We start from the raw sequence: 22,982 nt of genomic DNA on the forward strand, positions 1-22,982 counted from the left end.
GGGCCGGCACTGTGGCTCACTTGGCTAATCCTCCACCTGCGGTGCTGGCACCCCGGGTTCTAGTCCCGGTCGGGGTGCCGGATTCTGTCCCAGTTGCCCCTCTTCCAGTCCAGCTCTCTGCTGTGGCCCGGGAAGGCAGTGGAGGATGGCCCAAGTGCTTGGGCCCTGCACCTGCATGGGAGACCAGGAGGAAGCACCTGGCTCCTGGCTTTGGATTGGCGCAGCACGCAGGTTGTAGCGGCCATTTGAGGGGTGAACCAACGGAAGGAAGACCTTTCTCTCTGTCTCTCTCTCTCTCACTAACTCTGTCAAAAAAAAAAAAAAAAAGAATACTCACATTTCAAGTTCTGCTCTAGATAGTTATATTATATATACTATTTCATTTAATTCTCACAACTCTGAGATGAATAAGATTAGCTTCATTTGACAGAAAAGGTAACAAAAGCAGATATTGATTAAATTGGAAACAAAAATAGGGAAAAACCAATGGAACTAAATGCTTGTTCTTAAGAAGATCAATAAAATTGACAAACCTGCAGCAAGACTGACAAAGGAAAGAGAGGTAATTCAGATTAAACAGCAGGAATAATGACAAATCCTGCGACTTAAAAGGGAACACAACCAGTAACTCCACACATATATGATTTGATAATTTTGAAGAAATGCACTCATTGCTTGAAAGTCACAACTCACTTAATATGAGATACATGATATAAATAGCCCTGAAACTACTAAAGACTTCTGAATTTGTAATTTAAAAAAATCCTGGGGTTGGCCTTGTGTCAAGGTGGGTTAAGTGATGGCCTGCAATACTGGTATTCCCATAGGAGTGCCAGTTGGAGTCCCAGTTACTCCACTTCCAATCCAGCTCCCTGATAATGCCCTGGGAGAGCAGTGGAAGATGGTCCAAGTGCTTGGGCCCCTGCACCCATGTGGGAGATCCGGATGGGGTTCTGGACTCCTGGCTTCTTCCTGCCCAGCCTTCTGGGGAGTGAACCAGAAGATGAAAAATCTCTCTCTCTTCCTATTTCTCCCTCTCTCTGTAACTTACCTTTCAACTAACTAACTAACTAACCACACACACAAAAAATCTCCAAAGCACAGAAAGATGTTCAATATCATTAATCATTAAGGAAATACAAGTTAAAATAATGGCAATGAAGTATCAGTATACACCTATCTCAATGGCTGATACACACACAAGCACACACACACACAATATACACCTATCTCAATGGCTGGTACACACACAAGCACACACACACACAATATACACCTGTCTCAATGGCTGGTACACACACAAGCACACACACACAATATACACCTGTCTCAATGGCTGGTACACACACAAGCACACACACACACTGACAAAAGCAAACGTGGGCAAGGATGTGGAGAAGCTGGATTGCTCATACATCCCTGGTGGGAATGCAAAATGGAACAGCTACACTAACTACGACAAACTGTGTTTGTACACAGTTTGGCAGATTCCTGAAAAACTGAACACACCAGGCTGGCGATGTGGCACAGGATGGTGGTCTGTTACCTGGGACACCAGCAACCCATATCAGAACGCCGGTTTGGGTCCTGAAAACACTGCTCCCAATCCAGCTCCCTGTTAATGCTCCTGGGAAAGCAGTGGATGATGGCACGAGTGCTTGGGTCCTTGCCTCCTGTGGGAGAGACCCAGATTGAGTTCCTGATTCTTGACTTTGATCTGGCCCAGCCCAGGCTGTTAAAAGTGTTTGGGGGCCGGCGCCGTGGCTTACTAGGCTAATCCTCCGCCTAGCGGTGCCGGCACACCGGGTTCTAGTCCCGGTTGCCCCTCTTCCAGGCCAGCTCTCTGCTGTGGCCCGGGAGTGCAGTGGAGGATGGCCCAAGTGCTTGGGCCCTGCACCCCATGGGAGACCAGGAAAAGCACCTGGCTCCTGGCTCCTGCCATCGGATCAGCGTGGTGCGCCAGCCGCAGCGCGCTGGCCGCGGCGGCCATTGGAGAGTGAAGCAACGGCAAAGGAAGACCTTTCTCTCTGTCTCTCTCTCTCACTGTCCACTCTGCCTGTTAAAAAATAAATAAATAAATAAAAAAGTGTTTGGGAAGTGAACCAGTGAATAGAGCATCTCTCAGGCTGGCGCCTTGGCTCAATAGGCTAATCCTCCACCTGTGGCACTGGCACACCGGGTTCTAGTCCCGGTTGGGGCTCCGGTTCTGTTCCTGTTGCTCCTCTTCCAGTCCAGCTCTCTGCTGTGGCCCAGGAGTGCAGTGGAAGATGGCCCAGGTCCTTGGGCCCTGCACCCACATGGGAGACCAGGAGGGGGCACCTGGCTCCCAGCTTTGGATCAGCACAGTGCGGCCACTTGGGGGGTGAACCAACAGAAAAGGAAGACCTTACTCTCTGTCTCTCTCTCTCTCACTGTCTAACTCTGCCTGTCAAAGAAAAAATAAGATAGAGCATCTCTCTCCATCTGTCTGCCTCTCTCTCTCTCTCCTCTGTCTCTTTGCCTTTTAAATAAAATGAAAATAAATAAAAATATTTTAAAACACAACAGATAAAGATCCCCTCTTCAGCTTCCCTCAATGCATCAGGAAGAAGCTGGATTTGTAGCAGAACAGCCAGAACTTGATCCAAAGTGGTATCCAAAGTCGCAGTCTCAGTGTTGCATCAAGTGTGCACCCTTGTCTGTATTATCTGCTTCAACTGCATGTGAATATATGATTATTGTAAAAAATATATTTAAATACAATAAAAAGTGGTCTAATCATTCAAAAAATATTTCAATAAAATTATGAAATACATTCAAACTTTATATTAACTTCAGTTTAGAGGCTGAAGAAAATTTACCTAAAAATAATACCCTTCGAAGAACCATTGCATCTTTTTGGCATCTTTGAGATAGACTACAGATTGCAAAGTGATAGAAATGAGAAAATATCAAATTAGAATTTAGGGGGAAAAGCTGAGAAGAAAAAAGAAATCTGGGGCTGGCACCGCGGCTCACTAGGCTAATCCTCCGCCTTGCGGCGCCGGTACACCAGGTTCCAGTCCTGGTTGGGGCACCAGATTCTGTCCCAGTTGCCCCTCTTCCAGGCCAGCTCTCTGCTGTGGCCCGGGAGTGCAGTGGAGGATGGCCCAAGTGCTTGGGCCCTGCACCCCATGGGAGACCAGGATAAGTACCTGGCTCCTGCCTTCGGATCAGCGCGGTGCGTCGGCCGCGGCGGCCATTGGAGGGTGAACCAACGGCAAAGGAAGACCTTTCTCTCTGTCTCTCTCTCTCACTGTCCACTCTGCCTGTAAAAAAATAAATAAATAAATAAATAAATAAATAAATCTGACCTTACAAAATTTACCCATTACTGACAAAAACAATGAAAACAAGTAAGAAAGTTATGTTCATCCAATCCACAGCCCAATAGGTCATCTGAAATCCCTAAAACACGACATTCTTTTCTAGAATATTCAAGGACCAATCAGAGCACCATGGGCAAATTTGCATTCTTGCCCCAAGCTTTGTGCATGTCTATAGCCCACTCCCATTTCTTAAGAGAGGCCAGCATGTGCAAGGGTGGAAAACTGCCTGTAATGAAAACAGTTTTATAAAGTATTATTATTTGACACTGAAATTTCTAGGAATGTAATTAACACGTAAATCAAGAGAAGAGTCACACTTCATTTTATTCAAAAGTTTACCCTGAGCTCTCAGCCTCCTATGAAACTGATGTCAACTTAAGCCAGGTTTTGACTTAACTAGAGATTGTTTTCTTCCTATTTCTTCTCCAATTTATAAGCAGGGCTTTATATTGACTTTTTCCTGTCACAGCACATAGATAGGCATTGAAGGGGACATGACGGAATGATCATGATAACCCAGGACAACTGGCCCATCAGGCTGTGACCTCAGCCGTGGGCACTGCAGAGACCATTCTGACAGACTGCATCCCTCTGGAAGGCCAAACAAAGGAGATCACCATGACCAGCTGACCTCAACAACACAAGCCAGGGCCAACCACAAGGGCAGCCACGCAAGCAGAAAGTGTCGCTCCCCGTCTTCGTGGAGGAACGACACAGGACCCTGCGCTGCTCTTCTGTCTGCTCGGCCCTCCCCGGGTTTGCTGCTGGTTCTTCCCGGGTTGGCTACCGACCCTTCCACCTCCGTGGAAGGGCGGTTCCCCCTGGCCACTTTCCCCACCTCCGCGGGGGAGCGGCACACCGCCGGCCGGCTCTCTCGGGGGCTGCACAGGTGTTCCCTCAGATGTTCCCCTTAGATGTTCCTGGTGCATGTTGTCTCTCTCCTCCTTTATAGTCCTCTTCCACCAATCCCAACTCTGCTACCCACACGCCGAGTACGCTGCTCTCCTCCAATCAGGAGCAGGTCCTACAGTTTATTGGTTGAACTGGAGGCAGCTGTGTAGAAGCTGCTTCTCCCTTCTCAGCGCCATATTGTGGGAGAGCAGATGCATAGAATAAGTCTTAATTCCAGTAACTTAGTCTAGTCCGAGTTGCTCCCAGTTGCTCCCCACAGAAAGAAGCAGTACAGCCACCTTCAGGCAGCAACCAAAGCAACAGCAACAATAAAACACAAAGGAAATAAAGAAAAAACGGTGCCCTCACCATTCCTCCCCCGGCTAATGCAAAAAAACATTTTCCCCTCTTCCTTCAACTGGGCATAAAATAGAGGACACGATAGCCGCACGCTGTTAGTGGAAACCGTATTCCAATTTCCAATTCTGGACAAACCCAAACTGTAAAAAGAAGTTGCTAGATCTGTATGGAAACTTTTGGCAGTTCATAAAAGGTGACCATCTGAGAATTCCAAGTAAATACGCCCCTGTGAAACCAAGTTACTGGAAGAAAAAGGAGAGCTTAGAAAATCTCTAATTTGTATTCTCGGTGCAATTCAAGAATATTTTATGGCATGCAAATAGGGCAAGAAGTCATGAAGAAGAAATTTGAAATCAAAGAAATCAGACTAATGATTAAAAATGTAAGAGTTGCAGTAAAGAAACATACAAAGCAAAGCATATTGGGTGATAAAACAAAATCAGAGGACGATGAAGGTGATCAAAAGTGTCTAAAAAAATATGTGGTGTGGAAGATAACTGTGTCCCCAAGAGACCAAGTATACACATAGTTTAATTTCCTGAAAGAGACTCCAGGGTAAAAAAAAGAGAAGCAATAATCAAAGTAATAACAAAATGCCTAGGAGGCATTTCATAAAACCCATCACTCAGTCCTGATAGCAAACAGGAAGAGAAAGACTTGACATGCAAAACAAGTATTCTAGGCCAGCCTTCCACATCATATTTAAAGATTTATTTATTTATTTGAAAGACAGAGTTACAGAGAGAGACAGAGACAGAAAGAAAGAGAGATGTCTTCCATCTCCTGGTTCACTCCCCAAATGGCCGCAACGGCCGAAGTTGTGCTGATCCGAACCCAGGAACCAGGAGCTTCTTTTGGGTCTCCCACATGGGTGCAGGGGCCCAAGGACTTCCGCCATCTTCTACTGCTTTCCCAGGCCATAGCAGAGAGCTGGATTGGAAGTGGAACATCCAGGTCTAGAACCGGTGTGCATATGAGATGCCGGCACTGCAGGCAGCAGCTTTACCCGCCACACCACAGTGCCGGCCCCTCCACATCATATTTAATGGTGAAATGCCACAGTAAAGTGAGAACAAATCAAAGCTGTCACTGCTGTTTAACACAAGGCAGGCCACACACTTAAAACAGCAGGGGCCAGAAGTAAAAGGAGCAACTACTGGCACGGAAGAGACAAAAGGCATTTCATCTGCTGCTGACCTAACCGTCCACTTGGAAAACCCTTGAGGATAAACCAAAAACACTTTGTACTAAGAGAGGCTGCTAATGGAGTGAACCAGTAAGTAATTAAATATTTAAAAGTTATCTAATTAAAAAATTACAATGGGGATTTGCTTCAGCAGTAGGAATAGTACAACTACAACAATCCAGAGAGGATTAGCATGGTCCTTGTTATGGTCTGAATAGGATTTGGCTCCCAAACTCTTAGTAGACATTTAAACCCCAAAGTCATAGGTTAACAGTCCCAAGAGGGAAGAGGCTTAATCCAATTATGTCGTTTAGGAGGTGGCCTAGGAGGGCCTTAGGTCACTGGGGCCTTGCTATGAGTCAGTAGTTCTTGCAAGCAGGCTGGTTATAACAGCCTGAGTCGGGGCCATTCTCATGCTGCTTCCCTGCACACATACCACCACTTAAATAAACAGTCCCAGCTCTGCTTCCAGTTCCCGCTTCCTGCTAATGCACACCCTGGGAAGCATCAGGTAATGGCTCAAGTAGTTGTCACCCACGTGGAAAACCCGCACTGAGTTTCTGACTTCTGGCCCAGTCCTGGCCGTTGTGGGCATTTGGTGAGTGGACCAGCACATGGGTGCTCCCGTCTATTTTCCCCTGGAACTCAGGGTCACTTCTTCCCATGTCAGAGAGGACAGACATTGCAGGTCAAAGCCCCAAGTGTAGCCTAGCTCTACCCCAAGTAATTGAAGAACGGCTGGTGTGTGTATCAGCAAGGAGTGAGCCCGTCTTGACAACGGAATCATGAATTGCTTTGTCCTCATTAATAATATCCTGAGATGTCTAAGACTCTACAAGCATTAACGCCAAGGGTGGCCAAGGGAGAATGCGCACTTTTTTTTTTTTTAAGATTTATTTATTTATTTGAAAGGCAGAGTTACAGAGAGGCAGAAGCAGAGGGGAGTTGGGGAGAGAGAGAAAGAGGAGTCTTCCATCCACTGGTTCACTCCCCCAAATGGTTGCAATAACTGGAGCTGGGCCGATCCAAAGCCAGGAGCCAGCAGCTTCTTCTGGGTCTACCACGCGGGTGCAGGGGCCCAAGGACTTGGGCCATCTTCTACTGCTTTCCCAGGCCATAGCAGAGAGCTGGATCGGAAGTGGAGCAGCCAGTACTTGAACTGGTGCCCATATGGGATGCCAACACTGCAGGTGGCGGCTTTACCTGTTACACCAGAGTGCCGGCCCCAGAACTGGCACTTAACATTTATTTCATCTGACTTTGAGAAAACAGTACTATAAAATAGTGACAGCTTTTCAATCCCCAATGTGCTATGCATAGAATCATCTAAGCACTTCCGTGTATTTCCGGTTTCTAAGATGGTCACCTAAGTGGCTACACGAATCTCCTTCTGGCCAGCTGTCATCTGAAGAGAACACGTCAGACTCTTCTCACAAGTTCCACAGCTAACGCGGGCAGAGATCTGACTCTGCCTACCTTAAAATCCCTCAGGAAGGGTCCTGGGAGGCAGTGGCGCCAGCTCAAGCAGTTGTGCTCCTGCCACCCATGTGGGAGACCTGGATAGGGTTTCCAGATCCCCCCTCCCCAAATTTGGCCCCCTGGCTGTTGCAGGCATCTGAAGAGTGAACCAGCAGATGGGAGCCCTTGCTGCCTCTCAAATTAATAAGTAACTTTAAAAAAAAAATCCATCAGGGTCATCCAGCAATTCCAATACTGAGTTTGTTAAAAAAAAAAAAAAAAAAAAAAAAAAAAGAAGTGAAAGCAGAGGCCCAAAGAAATGCCTATACAGTTGTATCCAAAGCCTCATTTTCCACAACAGCCGAGAGGCAGAAACAGCCCAAGTGTCTATCAGTGAATGAATGGGTAAAGACAACACAGTAAATATACACAGTGGAATATTATTTAGCTTTACAAAGAAGAAAATTTTGGCACATGCTACAACACAGATGAACACTGACAACCCTATGCTGAGAGAAAAAAAAAAAAAAAAAACCAGCCACAAAAGTGCAAACAGCGAATGACTGGACTGCTATGAGGTTCCTAGGGTAGTTAGATTCACAGAGACAGAAAGAAACAGTGCTTGCCAGAGGCTGGGGGCAACAGAGCTATAATAGTTCAATGGGTACAGAGTTTCGGTTGTGCAAGATGAAAAGAATTCTGCACGTGGATGTTGGTGATGGTTGCACAATGTGAATGTATGTAACGCCACTGAACTGAGCACTTAAAAATGGCGCCGTGGCTCACTTGGTTAATCCTCCACCTGCGGCGCCGGCGTCCCATATGGGCGCTGGGTTCTAGTCCTGGTTGCTCTCTGCTGTGGCTTGGGGGGGGGCAGTGGAGGATGGCCCAAGTGCTTGGGCGCCTGCACCCACATGGGAGACCAGGAAGAAGCACCTGGCTCCTGGCTTCGAATCAGCGCAGTGCCAGCCGTAGCAGCCATTTGTGGGGTGAACCAACAGAAGGAAGACCTTTCTCTCTGTCTCTCTCTCTCATTGTCTAACTCCATCTGTCAAATAAAAAAAAAAAAGGCTAAGATGGTAAATTTTATGTTAGGTGTGTTTTACCACAGTTTAAAATACCTCCTCAGGAGAGTTTAGAACCAGCTGGCTCTACCTTTCAAAATATATCCAGAAGTGGGTGTTTGGCCTAGTGGTGGAGACACTGGTTAAGCAGCCTGCACCCTTATCAGATTACCTGGGTTCAATTCTCAGCTTCAGCTCCTGACTCCAGCTTCCTCCCAACGCAGACCCCGGCAGGCAGCAGTAATGGATCAAATACTTGAGTTCCTGTCCCCTATGTGGGAGACCCAACTCCTGGCTCCAGCCTCAGATGTTGGGGGCACCTGGGGAGTGAACCAGTGGATGGCAGCGCGTGCACTCTCTGTCTCTCAAATACATCAAAGTGGAAAATATATAGGACCCAACTCTTGTTGCTCCCCAGCCCCATGCTCCCCACCCCAGCCCAGGATACGGCTACTTCCCTCTGGCCTCCTCACTCCATCTGGTCTCCTCACTCCATCCGTCCACTCTCAAGAGGCAGCTAGACATCTCCTTTCAAACTAAAGTTGGGCCACATGTTTGCTCTGTGGTTGCAGAAGTTCCCCAGTGGAGTCAGAGCAAACATTCAGGGTCCTGACAATGACCCACAACCCCCTGCCCAGTCTCTGCCTCCTCTCCCACAGCTGCTCACTCTGTTGCAACACCAGTGGCCTTCGGGCCAAAAACAGCCGTTGCAGGGCCTGGACTTTAAGAGGCTGCACCTGCTGGAGTGGCCTTTCCCAGCCTTCCATCCACCTTGGCTAACTCTCTCACCCCGTCCACGTAGCTCTATGAAGGCAGAGATCTTTGTCTTGGTCATCGATGTTTCTCTGTTGCCCAGAACAGTACTGGGCTCACAGTAAGCACTCAAAAATTCAAAGTCAAGGGCTGTTTCTGTAGTCAGATAATGAAACCCTTTGTCAGGGCTGGTACTTTTGGCAGTACTGCCACCTGGTGGCTGGATTGCTCCACAGCTCTGTGCAGGCTTCCCTGACATTTCACTCCACAGAGAGAGAAGCAGTTCATGGGGGCAGGCAGGGCCCACTACTGGCAGCACACAAGGAAGCCCCATTCTCTAAAACCTACATCTATTAGGCAAGATAAGTTATATGCAAAGGGCACCTCAGGGAGAAGAGGAAGAATGAGAACAGGGCTACTAATTCGGGAAGGAAATCCATTGGAAAGAGCCGGAAAGGAAACAGTGGAAACCCAGGAGGGCATGGGAGATAAAGAGTTGTCTGACCTTTCTGAAGCCAGGTTTCCTGGTCTGAATAAAATATCATGTTCAAGGTCGGAGCCGCAGTGTAGTAGGTTAAGCCTCCGCCTGCGGCGCCAGCATCCCCATATGGGTGTCAATTTGAGACCCAGCTCTGGGAAAGCAGAGGAAGATGACCCAAGTGCTTGGGCCCTTGCACCTGCATGGGAGACCTGGAAGAAGCTCCTGGCTCCTGGTTCCTGGCTTTGGATTGACCCAGCTCCAGCTGTTGTGGCCATTTGGGGAGTGGGCCAGCAGATGGAAGATCTCTCTCTTCTCTCTTTCTGTCTCTCCCTCTCTCTCTCTCTCTCTTTTTTTTTTTTTTTTGACAGGCAGAGCGGACAGTGAGAGAGAGAGACAGAGAGAAAGGTCTTTCTTTTTGCCGTTGGTTCACCCTCCAATGGCCACCGCGGCCAGGAGGCAGGAGCCAGGTACTTATCCTGGTCTCCCATGGGGTGCAGGGCCCAAGGACTTGGGCCATCCTCCACTGCACTCCCTGACCACAGCAGAGAGCTGGCCTGGAAGAGGGGCAACTGGGACAGAATCCGGCGCCCCGACCGGGACTAGAACCCGGTGTGCCGGCGCCGCAAGGCGGAGGATTAGCCTAGTGAGTCGCGGCGCCAGCCATCTCCCTCTCTCTTTATGTAACTCTGCCTCTCAAATAAATAAATCTTTAAAAAATAAAACTAATAAAAATAAAATATCATGTTCTGGGGCCGGTGTCGTGGCACAGCTGGTTAAGGGGCTGCCTGTGACGCAGGCATCCATATCAAAACATCAGTTTAACTCCAGGCTGCCATACGTTTGATCCAGCTGCCTGCTAATACCCCTGAAAGCAGTGGAAGATGGCTCAAGAGGTTGGGTCTTGACACCCACGTGGGAGACCCAGAGGAAACGCCTGGCTCTTGACTTGGTCTGGTTCAGCCCTGGCCATGGCAGCCTTTGGGGAGTGAACCAGTGGATGGAAGATCTCTCTCTCTTTCTCTCTCTCGGTCTTTCTGGAACTGCCTTTCTAATAAAAAATATATCATGTTCTTCTTAAAGCTGTTGTGAGAATGAAGTGAGGTAACAGATGCTGACACAGGGTGCACAGGTGGCAGAGCTCAAACATGGCGGCAGATGCCTGTTTGCGACCTTTGTCACTGCAGGGTTCTTGTTACTGTTGAAGCAAACTTGGGAAGAGCCCCCAGGGGAAAGCCTGGGCCCCAGCCACTGGAAATGGTCTTGTAAAGAATGGAAGAGATTGGAGCTGGCACTGCGGCATATAGCAGGTTAGGCCTCCACCTGCAGTGCCGGCATCCCATATGGGCACTGGTTCAAGACCCGGCTGCTTCACTTATGATTCAGCTCTCTGCTAATGCATCTGGGAAAGCAGTGGAAGATGGTCCAGGTTGTTGGGCCCCTGCACCCATGAGGTAGATCCAGATGAAGCTCCTGACCCCTGGTTTCTGTGGCTCTGCCCTGGTCATTGCAGTCATTTGGAAAGTAAACCAACAGACGGAAGACCTCTCCCTCTCTGGTTCTACTTCTGCTCTGTAACTCCACCTTTCAAATAAATAAATATTTTTTAAAAAGAATGGAAGGGCTTCCAGAAGGTCCATGTTTCCTGATTCACAGTTCCGCTACTCTGCATTAGCTGGGAGTCAGAGCTACACGCAAGTGTAAGGTGACAATATTATTACCGGAAGTTGAACCTTTTCTCCTGGTACTCGGTTTGAAGGATTCGCCCTAAGAAAGATCAGTGAGCCGGCGCCACGGCTCACTAGGCTAATCCTCCGCCTTGCGGCGCCAGCACACTGGGTTCTAGTCCCGGTCGGGGCGCCGGATTCTGTCCCAGTTGCCGCTCTTCCAGGCCAGCTCTCTGCTGTGGCCCGGGAGTGCAGTGGAGAATGGCCCAAGTATTTGGGCCCTGCACCCCATGGGAGACCAGGAGAAGCACTTGCTCCTGCCATCGGATCAGCGCGGTGCGCCGGCCGCAGCGCGCCGGCCGCAGCGGCCATTGGAGGGTGAACCAATGGCAAAGGAAGACTTTTCTCTCTGTCTCTCTCTCTCACTGTCCACTCTGCCTGTCAAAAAATAAAAAATAAAATAAATAAATAAAAGAAATATCAGTGTCCAGGAAAGGGTACAACATGAGATCATTACATGTTCAGCTGTTGTGAGTTCAAACATCGCAGTATCACAATTTCATAAAATCCTTCTCAAAATCAATATAGTTTCAGGCTGGCGCTGTGGCATAGCAGCTAAAGCCGCCGCCTGCAGTGCCAGTATCCTATATGGGCACTGGTTCTAGACCCTGGTTCTGATCCAGCTCTCTGCTATGGCCTGGGAAAGCAGTAGAAGATGGCCTAAGTCATTGGGCCCCTGCACCCTTGTGGGGGACCTGGAGGAAGCTCCTGGCTCCTGGCTTCGGATCGGCTCAACTCTGGCCTTTGCAGCCATTTGGGGAGTGAACCAGCAGATGAAAGACCTCTCTCTCTCTCTGCCTCTCAGTTACTCTACATTTCAAATAAATAAATATTTAAAATATCAATATAGTGGAGAAAAAAATACAAGTAATGCCATACTAAGCATTATAGAAAACCTGCCCCAAAGTTGAAAGTTCAAAAACTAAGACTTGAATGCCATAGAAAGAATTCTGCCCTCCTAAGAGTTTATATAAATAAAATTTACAATTACGCCTTTCCCATCAAATATTCAAGGGTACTATTTATTTATTTACTTATTTATTTAATTTATTTATTTTTGACAGGCAGAGTGGACAGTGAGAGAGAGAGAGAAAGAGAAAGGTCTTCCCCCGCAGCTGGTTCACCCTCCAATGGCCGCCGCGGCCAGCGCGCTGCGGCTGACGCACCGCGCTGATCCGAAGGCAGGAGCCAGGTACTTATCCTGGTCTCCCACGGGGTGCAGGGTCCAAGGACTTGGGCCATCCTCCACTGTACTCCCTGGCCACAGCAGAGAGCTGGCCTGGAAGAGGGGCAATCGGGACAGAATCCGGCACCCCGACCGGGACTAGAACCCAGTGTGCCGGCGCTGCAAGGCGGAGGATTAGCCTAGTGAGCAGCAGCGCTGGCCAAGGGTACTTTTTAAAAATGATGAAAGAATGGAATTGAAAGAGGATGCACGTTTTCCATGAACTTTTTGAAGCACCCTCCTTTATCACCACCAGTTCTCTTACTTCCTTTGACCTGACTGTTTGCCTTCACAGATGAGCCTGTAAGAGAGCTACTTTAAGTGGCAAGAGCATCCAATGGGGAACGAAAGTCATTTCTTTTCTTTTTAAAGATGTATTCATTTATTTGAAAGTCAGAGCAACAGAGTTCTTCACCCACTGGTTCATTCCCCAAATGGCTACAACAACCAGGGCCCGGCCAGACTGAAGGCAGGAGCCAGGAACTCCATCCAGGTCTCCCTCATGGGTGCAGGGACCCACGCACTTGGGCCATCTCCCTCTGCCTTCCCAGGGCCATTAGCAGGGAGCTGGACTAGAGACAGAGCAGCAGTGATTGATACGGGATGCTGGTGTCATAAGTGGTGGCTTAATCCACCGCACCACAAGGCTAGCTGCTCTTCTCTTTCGACAAAAGTTTTATTACAAAAATAATACATACTTGTTAAAAAATTCAAACAATACAGAAATAAAAGCACAGTATCCTACCCAGTATAAATAAAATCACATAAATCCTCTCCCTTCTAAACCCATTCTCCAAAGGTTATCATTGCAAACAATTTAACATATATCCTTTCAAATCCTTTCCTTGGCATATACATGTATATATAAACACATACAAATATACACACATATTTTTATTTTTTTACAAAAAAAGAGATCACAGCTGTCCATTTCCTGAAATATAAAAGTCGCACTCATTAGCATCAAATGCAGAGTTTTCGATGATACACTTCCTGCCTGTCTTGGGGGATGCCATTTCTGCACAGTAACTTATTTCCATCTTTGTCTCCAACTGTATGGAGAAAACCTGCTCTTATGACTACACCCAGTGTTTTCATTTTCCTACTTTTCAAGCTTGTAAAATAAAGACCAAATGCAATCAAACATTCAAATGACTGCTCAAACACTATTGTGCGATTGCAGGGGTGATAACCACCACAACAGAGAAACGTTGCCCACCGCTGCTCCCCATGGTCGGTTCTAATGGACCAGATTCACCACGAAGGTTGGGGCTATCACGACAATGAACAGAAGTGCTGACTCTAGGGCTGGCTTTGTGGAGCAGTGGTTAAGCTGCAGCCTGTGATGCCAGCATCCCATATGGGAGTGCCAGTTCAAATCCGGGCTCCCACACTTCTGATCCAACTTCCTACTAATGCACCTGGGAAAGCAGTGGAAGATGGCCCAAGTGCTTGGGGCCCTGCACTCATGTGGGAGACCAGGATGGAGTTCCTGGCTCCTGGCTTCAGCCTGGTCCAGTCCTGGCTTGTGGTGGCCATTCAGAGGGTGAACCAGCAGATGGAAGATCAATCTCTCTCAATCTCTCTCTTTCTCTTTTAAATAAATATGTAAATAAATAAATCTTAAAACATGTCAACTCTTCAAAAGCTGAGACTGCCAACCCTGAAAGATAAAAAGCACCAGAAGCAAAACGTAACTTTCAGATTCAATAGTTATTAGGAAGAATAATTTAATTTCATTAAAATAACTGACCAACAGGATGTGAAGAGCTAGGAGAATGATAACTGAAATACGTTGCAATGGCCATTTTCCGCTGATGCAGGATTCAGAGAGCTCTGTCCTACGTCGCTGCATAGCACACAGGTAGATGCAGTCAAGTGTACCTTAACAACGGGCTACTTTCTGACAAATGCTTCGTTAGGCAATTTCACCATACAGACAGAGAGTGCACTGACACAGACTAAGACGGCTATGACGTCACTAGGTGATCCAGTCTTCTGAGACCTCCATCCTATAAGGGATCTGTCAACACAGATGACAGCACAGGGCTGGACTTCCTTCAGCTGATGGAGAAGGAAGTCAATACCTGGGAGTGTGAGACTTGACTAGTATCAAACCAAGGTCGTCCAGCAGAATTCTGAACTAAGGAGCCTGACAAAATAATCCACTAACAAATGGCCAAGATAGACCACAAAAGGCAAGTGGATGAGGAAGAAGTTGGGGAAGGGGCAGGGGAAAGTTAATGTTATGAATTCTATTTACTGCTTTAAAATTTTTGTAGCATGTATGCATATGTTGAAATGTTTCAAACAGTACAGAAAAATCTAAAAGCAACAATCTTTCCTCATTGTTTTTAATGCTGGTAGCAGTCTTCAAAGAACAGTTATAATTTAACATAGACTTTATATATATATATAAAATTTAACATAGGATTTAAAAAGTGAGATCATGCTACCTGCACCATGTTATTTTCCCCACTTACTACTATAACTTAGAGATCTTTCCCTGTTTAGTTTGAATGGTCTTCAAATAGTTCATGGGTTCAAGGAACATCCATATTATGAAAAAAGATGCATGAGTTTCAAAAATCTTTGCACCCAAATCAACTTATGTTTTAATTCCATTTTTCTATGAACTGTTTTTTTTTTTAAATTTGAAAGGCAGAGTAAGAGAGAAAGAGGGAGAAAGGGAGAGAGGGAGAAAGATCTTTCACTGGTTCACTCCCAAAATGTCTGCAATAGTGGGGCTGGGCCAGACCAAAGGTGAGAACCTATAACTCAACATGGGTCTCCCAGGGGGTGGCAGGGACCCGAGTACTTGAGCCATTTCCTTCTGCCTCCCAGGGTATACATTAGCAGGAAGCAGAATTAGACTTGGACGAGGCACTCCAATAAGAGATGCAGGCAACCCAAGAGGCAGATTAATGGCTACGCCAAAATGCCTGCCCCTCCATGAACTTCCATACATCTAAAATGCCTGTGTCCATTTTTTATGGCTGCAACAATTTCATTCTTCCAAAATCTCATTATTCAACCAACCTCGCACTGATAACGCACTGTGGTTTTATCTATTATTCTACTATTATAAATAATGATGCAAAGAGACACCTTGCTCATACATACAGGCATCCTTTCTCAAGTATATCAGTAATGATGAGTGCCAATTAAAGGTAACACACACTTAACATTTAGGTAATTATTGCCCATTGGCTGCATACACCAATCATGTATGGTGTGCTGGCTCCTTAACATTCTTTTTTTTTTTTTTTTTTTGATAGGCAGAGTGGACAGTGAGAGAGAGAGACAGAGAGAAAGGTCTTCCCTTGCCATTGGTTCACCCTCCAATGGCCGCCGTGGCCGACGCACCGTGCCGATCCGATGGCAGGAGCCAGGTACTTATCCTGGTCTCCCATGGGGTGCAGGGCCCAAGCACTTGGGCCATCCTCCACTGCACTCCCTGGCCACAGCAGAGAGCTGGCCTGGAAGAGGGGCAACCGGGACAGAATCCGGCACCCCGACCGGGACTAGAACCCGGTGTGCCAGCGCTGCAAGGCGGAGGATTAGCCTAGTGAGCCGCGGCGCCGGCCTCCTTAACATTCTTAACAGCACCAGAAATAATTTTTGCTAATCGGTTATGGGAAATCATATATTTAATTATTGGGTTTTTAATTTATTTTTATTTACTTGAGCAGTGCAGAGAGAGAGACAGTGCTCCCACCTACTAGCTCACTCTCAGATGCCCACAGCAGCTGGGGGTGGGGCCAGGCCACAGCTGGGAGCCAGGAACTCAATCCAAGTTTCCCTGTTGGATGGCAGCGACCCAATGCCTGAGGCATTATCTGCTGCCTCCCAGAGTGCACCAGCAGGAAGGCAGAATTGAGAGCGGAGCTGAGACTCCAAGACAGGCACAGGACACAGGCATCCCAAGTGGCATCTTACCCACTAAGCCACATGCCCAGTGTTTTGATTTGTATTTCTGTAGCTACACGTGAGGCTTAACATCTTGCTACTGCTATCTGTATTTCTTGTGAGAGCTACGACACATTTTTCAATTGTATTATTTTTTCTTACTCATATGTGTAAACCTTTGTAAATAAGTCCTGTGTCACATGTACTGCAAATATTTTCCAGTTTTTAAAATATTTTATGCAATTACATTTTTCATCTTTTCTTTTATGACTCTTGTGTTTGTTCTTACTTACAAAGGCTGAGACTTCCAAGGCTAAGACTACAAATTAACTCTCTGATGTTTTCTCTTGGTAACTTTGATAGTTTCACTTTTAACACTGAGATCTTTAATTCACTTTTACTTTTAAAGCTAATTATTTTTAAAAGATTTTTTTTATTTATTTGAAAGAGTTACAGAGAGAGAAGGAGAGACAGAGAGAGTGAGAGATTTTCCATCTGCTGGGTCACTCCTCAGTGGCTGCAATGGTCAAGGCTGTGCCAGTCTAAAACCAGGAACCAAGAACTTCATCCAAGCACTTGGGCCATCTTCTGCTACTTTTTCCCACGTGTTAGCAGGGAGCTAGATCAGAAGTCTCTCTGTCTCTCTCTCTCTGACTGTCCACTCTGTCTGCCAAAAAAAAAAAAAAAAAAAAAAAAAAAAGAAGAGGAGCAGGTAAGAGAGACACAAGACACAAACCTGCACCCATATTGGATGCTGGCATTACAGGTGGTAGCTTTACCCACTATCTCACAACTCTGGCCCCAAGCTAATTCTTTAAAAAAATTTATTTATGGGAAGTGAGCCTTGTACCACAAGATTGTAGCACAACAGCAGGATACGCTGTTGCTTGCAACACCAGTAACAGAGTGCTAGTGTGGGTTCCAGCTGCTCTGCTTCCAATCTAGCTCTCTGTTAACATGCCTGAGAAAGCAGCAGCAGATGTCCCATTCTTGGGACCCTGTCACCAACATGGGAGACCAGGATGGGGTTACAGGCTCCTGGCTTTGGCCTGGCCCAGTCCAAGATGTTGTGGTCATTTGGGGAGTGAACCAGTGGATAGATTTCTTTCTCTGCCTCTCCCACCTCCTGTCATACTGCATTTCAAATACCTTAAAAAAGTAAATCTTAATAAAGTTATTTATTTTTATTTATTTGAGTGGCAGCTAGTGCTCTCATCCACTGGTTTACTCCCTAAGTGCCTACAAGAGCTGGGGCTGGGCCAGGGCCAAAACCAGGAGGCAGGAACTCAATCCAGGTCTCCCACATGGGTGGCAAGACCTCAACTACTTGAGCCGTCACCACTGCCTCCCAGCGTCTGCATTAGCAGAAGGCTGGGGTCAAGAGCTGGAGCAAGAACTCAAACACACATACACTGATATGGGATGCAGGCATCCCATATATATTTATTTTTTAAAGGCAGAGTTGGGACGGTGGGGGGGGGTAGAGAGAGAGAGAGAGAGAGAGAGACCTCACTCTTCCATCCGCTGGCTCACTCCCCAGATGGCCTCAGAAGCCAGGACATCAGGCAGTGGTTTAACCCACTACAGCACAATGCAGCCCCAGATGCAGGCGTCTTCATCACCATCAGCTGCCAGGCTGAACACCTGCCCCCGGAATTTCTTTTGATGAGAGGAATGAGACAGAAACTCATCCTTATTTTTTCCTAAAGAACTTATTCAGTTATTATTTTTGAGTGATTTCTCCATTTTGAGGTGAAACAACACCTTTACTGGACACCAAATCTGCCGATGTATTCTGGATTTTCTCCACTGTTCCAGTGAGCTGCCTAGTTCTACCACGATTCCCAGATGTTTGAGGTTAGTCCCTTGATTACCATTTCTGATAATTCTAGAATATTTGTTTTTCTACACCAAGGCTTTTTTAATAACCGTACTATTGACATTTTGGCTCAGGTAACTGGGGAATGGTATTGTGTGCAGAAGATGTTTAGTAGCACTGACGGCCTCTGGCCACTAGAGGTCAGTATCAGCTTCCAGTTGTGATAATCAGAAAAGTCTGCAGGTGTTGTCAACTGTTAGCCGGGTTGGAGGATGGGGCCAAGCTGTGACCACACAGAGAACCACTGCCTTAGATAAACAGTATCATTTCATCCATGTGTCCATTCCAAAATTCCCACCTGTTTTATAGCTTGGATACAAATGAACTCATAGAAAAATTTAGACATCTTCATTACATTTAACGTTATGCTTTTAAATTCTATCTTTATTTAGTCTTTCTATCCAAGGATGATGTATATCCTTCCATTTGTTTATGTCTACTGTAGAGGACATAAGATATACCTTTTAAAAGTGTTTTAAGATTTTTTTTCTTCGTAATATAGTATCTTGGATTATTAAGTTTATTCCTGGGTATTTTGCCTTTTTCATTCCCTTATAAATGAGACTGTTTCATACCAGTCAGTGATAAAAAAAGCTATTAATATTTTATATTTTATAGCTAGCCACACGCCAAACTTTTCTTGTCCATAATAGATTTTCAGGACATTCTACATTCTTTATAATGATACAAATTTTAGGACATTTGAGGCATACAATGTTACTAACTGCATACGATCATCATTGTGTTTCCTCATTTCTAGTATTTATATGCTTCTGTATCTCTCTTGTCTCATGGACTTGGCTAATACTTGAAAAAAATTTAGATGACTGTAGCACAAGACAGTAGGCCACCTAAGTCACTGTTCTTTTAAAAAGGATTTATTTATTTATTTGAAAGAATTTCAGAGAGAGGGAGGGACAGAGAAGGAGAGAGAGATCTTTCATCTGCTGGTTCACTCCCCAAATGGCCACAACAGGCAAGGCTGAGCTGATGTCAGGAGTCAGGAGCTTCTTCCGGGTCTCACATGTGGGTGGCAGGGGTCCAAGCACTTGGGCCATCTTCTGTTGCTTTCCCAGGTGCAATAGCAGAGAGCTGGATTGGAAGTGGAGCAGCTGGGACTCGAACTGGCACCCATATGTGACACCGGCCTCACAGGTGGAAGTTTAACCCAGACTTAAACCATTCTTGATTTCAATGAGAATACTCTTAGGATGTAACCATTAAGCATAACGCTATCTTTGATTTGAGATACACATATTTTCTACCATCAAAGAAGTGTTGATGCTTTTATAGTCTATCAAGAAGAGTTTGTTGGTAAATCAGAAAGTCTGCTAATTTGTGTCAAATGCATCTTCTGTACCTATCAAAATGAACACGTGATTTTCTTTGGTTTATTAATAGCATATGATAGAGGGCCAGCGCTGTGGCATAGTGAGCAAAGCCACTGCCTGCAGTGCCGGCATCCCATATGGGCACCAGTTCAAGTCCCAGCTGTTCCACTTCCAATCCAGCTCTCTGCTATGGCCTGGGAAAGCAGTAGAAGATGGTCCAAGTCCTTGGGCCCCTGCACCTGCGTGGGAGACCCAGAAGAAGCTCCTGGCTTCGGATTGGCTCAACTCTGGCCATTGAGCTGAGTGAACCAATGGATGGAAGATACCTCTCACTCTCTCTCTCTCTTTTTCTCTCTCTCTTCCTCTCTCTGCCTCTCTGTAGTTCTGCCTTTCAAATAAATAAATAAACCTTTTAAAAAATAGTACATGATAGATTATATTCCCAGATTTCCTAATATTCATCAGTTCTTGAGTAGCATAAATCCACTTGGTTATGATTGAATTCCATTTGTTAATATTTTGATCTCACATTTTTGTATCAATATTTGAAAGTAAAAGCAGTGTGTGATTTTTTAAAAAAATCTGTTTATTCATTTCTATTTTATTTGAAAGAGTGACAGAGATACACAGAGAGGGAGTGAGAGAGATACCTTCTATCCACTGGTCCACTCCCCAAATGTTAACAAGGACTAGGGCCGGGCCAGGTCAAAAGCCAGGAGCCAGGAACTCCATCCGGGTCTCCCATGTGGGTTGCAGGGGACCAAGTACTTGAGCCATCACCTGCTGCCTCCCAGGGTGCACATTAGCAGAATTCGAAGCTGGATAGGAAGTGGGGGTGGGATGCTGGTGTCCCAAGCAAGCAGCTGAACCTGCTGTACCACAATGCCCACCACTTCTGTCATTTTCTTAGCGGTGCATTACTAACTTTTGGAGTGTTAGACTGGCTAGGTAAAATTAAATTGTACTTTTTGATTTGTTTTCTTTTTGTGTATTTAGTATGAAACTAGTCTTTTTTAAAAGAACAATTTATTTATTTATTCAAAAGGCAGAGTTGGGCCAGCACTGTGGCACAGCAGGTTAAAGTCCTGGCCTGAAGCACTGGAATCCCATATGAGCGCTGGTTCTAGTCCCGGCTACTCCTCTTCTGATCCAGCTCTCTGCTATGGCCTGGGAAAACAGTAGAAGATGGTCCAAGTCCTTGGGCCCCTGCACCCACGTGGGAGACCTGGAAGAAGCTCCTGGCTCCTGGCTTCAGATCAGCATAGCTCCGGCCATTGCAGCCATGTAGGGAGTGAACCAGATCTCTCTCACTGTCTCTCCCTCTCTCTATCTGTAACTCTGCCTCTCAAATAAATAAATAAATCTTTAAAAAAAAAAAAACAGTAAAACCATTAATAAAGAAATATGCTGCCATATGTAGCCACTTATAGCTACAGATTTAACTTTCTGAAAAACTGAATAAATTAAAATGTATCTTTGGAAGGCTATTCTGAAGCCTGATTGTTTAGGAAACCAGTACAAAAATCATTAGTATACAATACATCAACACCTATTAGGCTCCTGGCTTCAGTCTGGCCCAGCCCTGGCCATTGCAGCCACCTGGGGAGCAAACCAGCAGGTGGAAGATTTCTCTCTGTTTCTCTTTTTCTATAATTGTCCTTTCAAATAAATACAGTAGATCTTTTTTTTTTAAAATTAATTATTTGCTATTTTATGCTTCCTGGGCTCAAACATAATGGTTAGAAAGCCCTTTCCTGGTTCTCAAAACCCTAGCAGCAGTGAGGAAGCGCACAGGTCTCAGCTGCCAACGCCATCTCAGCGACCCTGGGATCAGGGAAGCTTTTCCTGTTTCCCACAGGAGTCAGGACGAACTGTACACCCTCACTTCTGCAAGGGATCCCCAGGGTTCTCTCATTTGTCCAGCACATTCCACACCAAGGTGACCCAGAACATACCCGAGCACACACGCCTTGCCTGAGCTTTCCCACCAGGGAGAGGCGCTAAATGGTCCTCCTTAGCTTTTTTTTTTTTTTTTTTTTTTTTTTTTTTTTTTTTTTTGACAGGCAGAGTGGACAGTGAGAGAGAGAGACAGAGAGAAAGGTCTTTCTTTGCCGTTGGTTCACCCTCCAATGGCCGCCGCGGCCGGCGCGCTGAGGCCGGCGCGCTATGGCCGACGCACCGTGCTGATCCGATGGCAGGAGCCAGGTGCTTCTCCTGGTCTCCCATGTGGTGCAGGGCCCAGGCACTTGGGCCATCCTCCACTGCACTCCCTGGCCACAGCAGAGAGCTGGCCTGGAAGAGGGGCAACCGGGACAGAATCCGGCGCCCCAACAGGGACTAGAACCCGGTGTGCCGGCGCCGCAAGGCGGAGGATTAGCCTAGTGAGCCGCGGTGCCGGCCCTCCTCCTTAGCTTTTTGTGTTTGTTTCTCAGCTGCCAGGGGCTGAGTCTGCCTCCAACCGTCCCTGGCCCAGGGTAAATGCGGGAAGAGCGCGTGGCGGCGGTGCCTTCCCACGGCCCACGCGTTCCTACCTGGAGCGCTGCGCAGGCGGCTCTCGGCGAGCTCCGAGATGGCCCCCGACGTGGCGGTCTTCTTCAGTCGAGTCGCCCCGCACGCAGCCGAGCCTCCTGGCTTGTTGAGCATGTCCTCGCTGCTGGCTCTCTTGAGCTACAGAGAGATTAGAAGGAAAGAGAGATAAAGAGACAGGTTTCCAGCTAGGAGTGCTGCAAACCAGCCAAGCATCGCTGCACACCCTGTGCCCAGCAACTAAAAGACTGGACACTGGTGGTTGGTGCTGTGGCGTACATAGTAGGCTAAGTTTCCACCTGCAGCACCGGCATCCCATATGGACACTGGTTCGACTCCTGGCTGCTCCACTTCCAACCCAATTCCCTGCTGATGGCATGGGAGGGCAGTGGAGGATGGACCAAGTGCTTGGTCTCCTGCACCCAAGTGGGAAACCCAGAAGCAGCTCCTGGCTTCTGCCTTTAGATTGGCCTTTTGCGGCCATCTGCGGAGTGAACAAGCAGATGGAAGACCTTTCTCTCTGTATCTCCCTCTCTCTATCTGTAGCCTAGGCAAACATGTCATTTCTGGATCAGAATACAATTGTCCTTCGCTATTTCAAAGACTGTGGTGAGATTAGGGTGAATGGTACTCAATAGCACACACTTCCAATACAGCCATCACCCCCGTATCCACCGAGGGTATGTTCCAAGACCCTGGTGGGTGCCTGAAATCAGATACACTGAACCTTGCATATACCATGTAGACACTGGTGATAAAGTCTAATTGATAAGTTAGGCACGGTAAAAGATCAACAATGATAAATTAGAACAATCATAACAATACAACCAGGCAAATGTGGTCTCTTT

General features: G+C 46.6%; 1 protein-coding gene across 6 annotated transcripts in view; it reads right to left on the reverse strand.

The window, feature by feature from the left end:
- The window catches only part of SPECC1 (sperm antigen with calponin homology and coiled-coil domains 1), a 338,358-nt gene that overhangs the window by 209,253 nt on the left and 106,123 nt on the right, over positions 1-22,982 (reverse strand). For all 6 annotated transcript variants that reach the window (XM_070061462.1, XM_008270674.4, XM_008270675.4 and 3 more), the window contains exon 3: positions 22,140-22,275. In XM_070061462.1, coding sequence (XP_069917563.1) covers positions 22,140-22,275 — 136 coding nt within the window. The remainder of the gene's footprint in view (positions 1-22,139; positions 22,276-22,982) is intronic.

This window comes from Oryctolagus cuniculus, chromosome 17 (assembly GCF_964237555.1).
Source record: "Oryctolagus cuniculus chromosome 17, mOryCun1.1, whole genome shotgun sequence".
NCBI lineage: Eukaryota > Metazoa > Chordata > Mammalia > Lagomorpha > Leporidae > Oryctolagus > Oryctolagus cuniculus.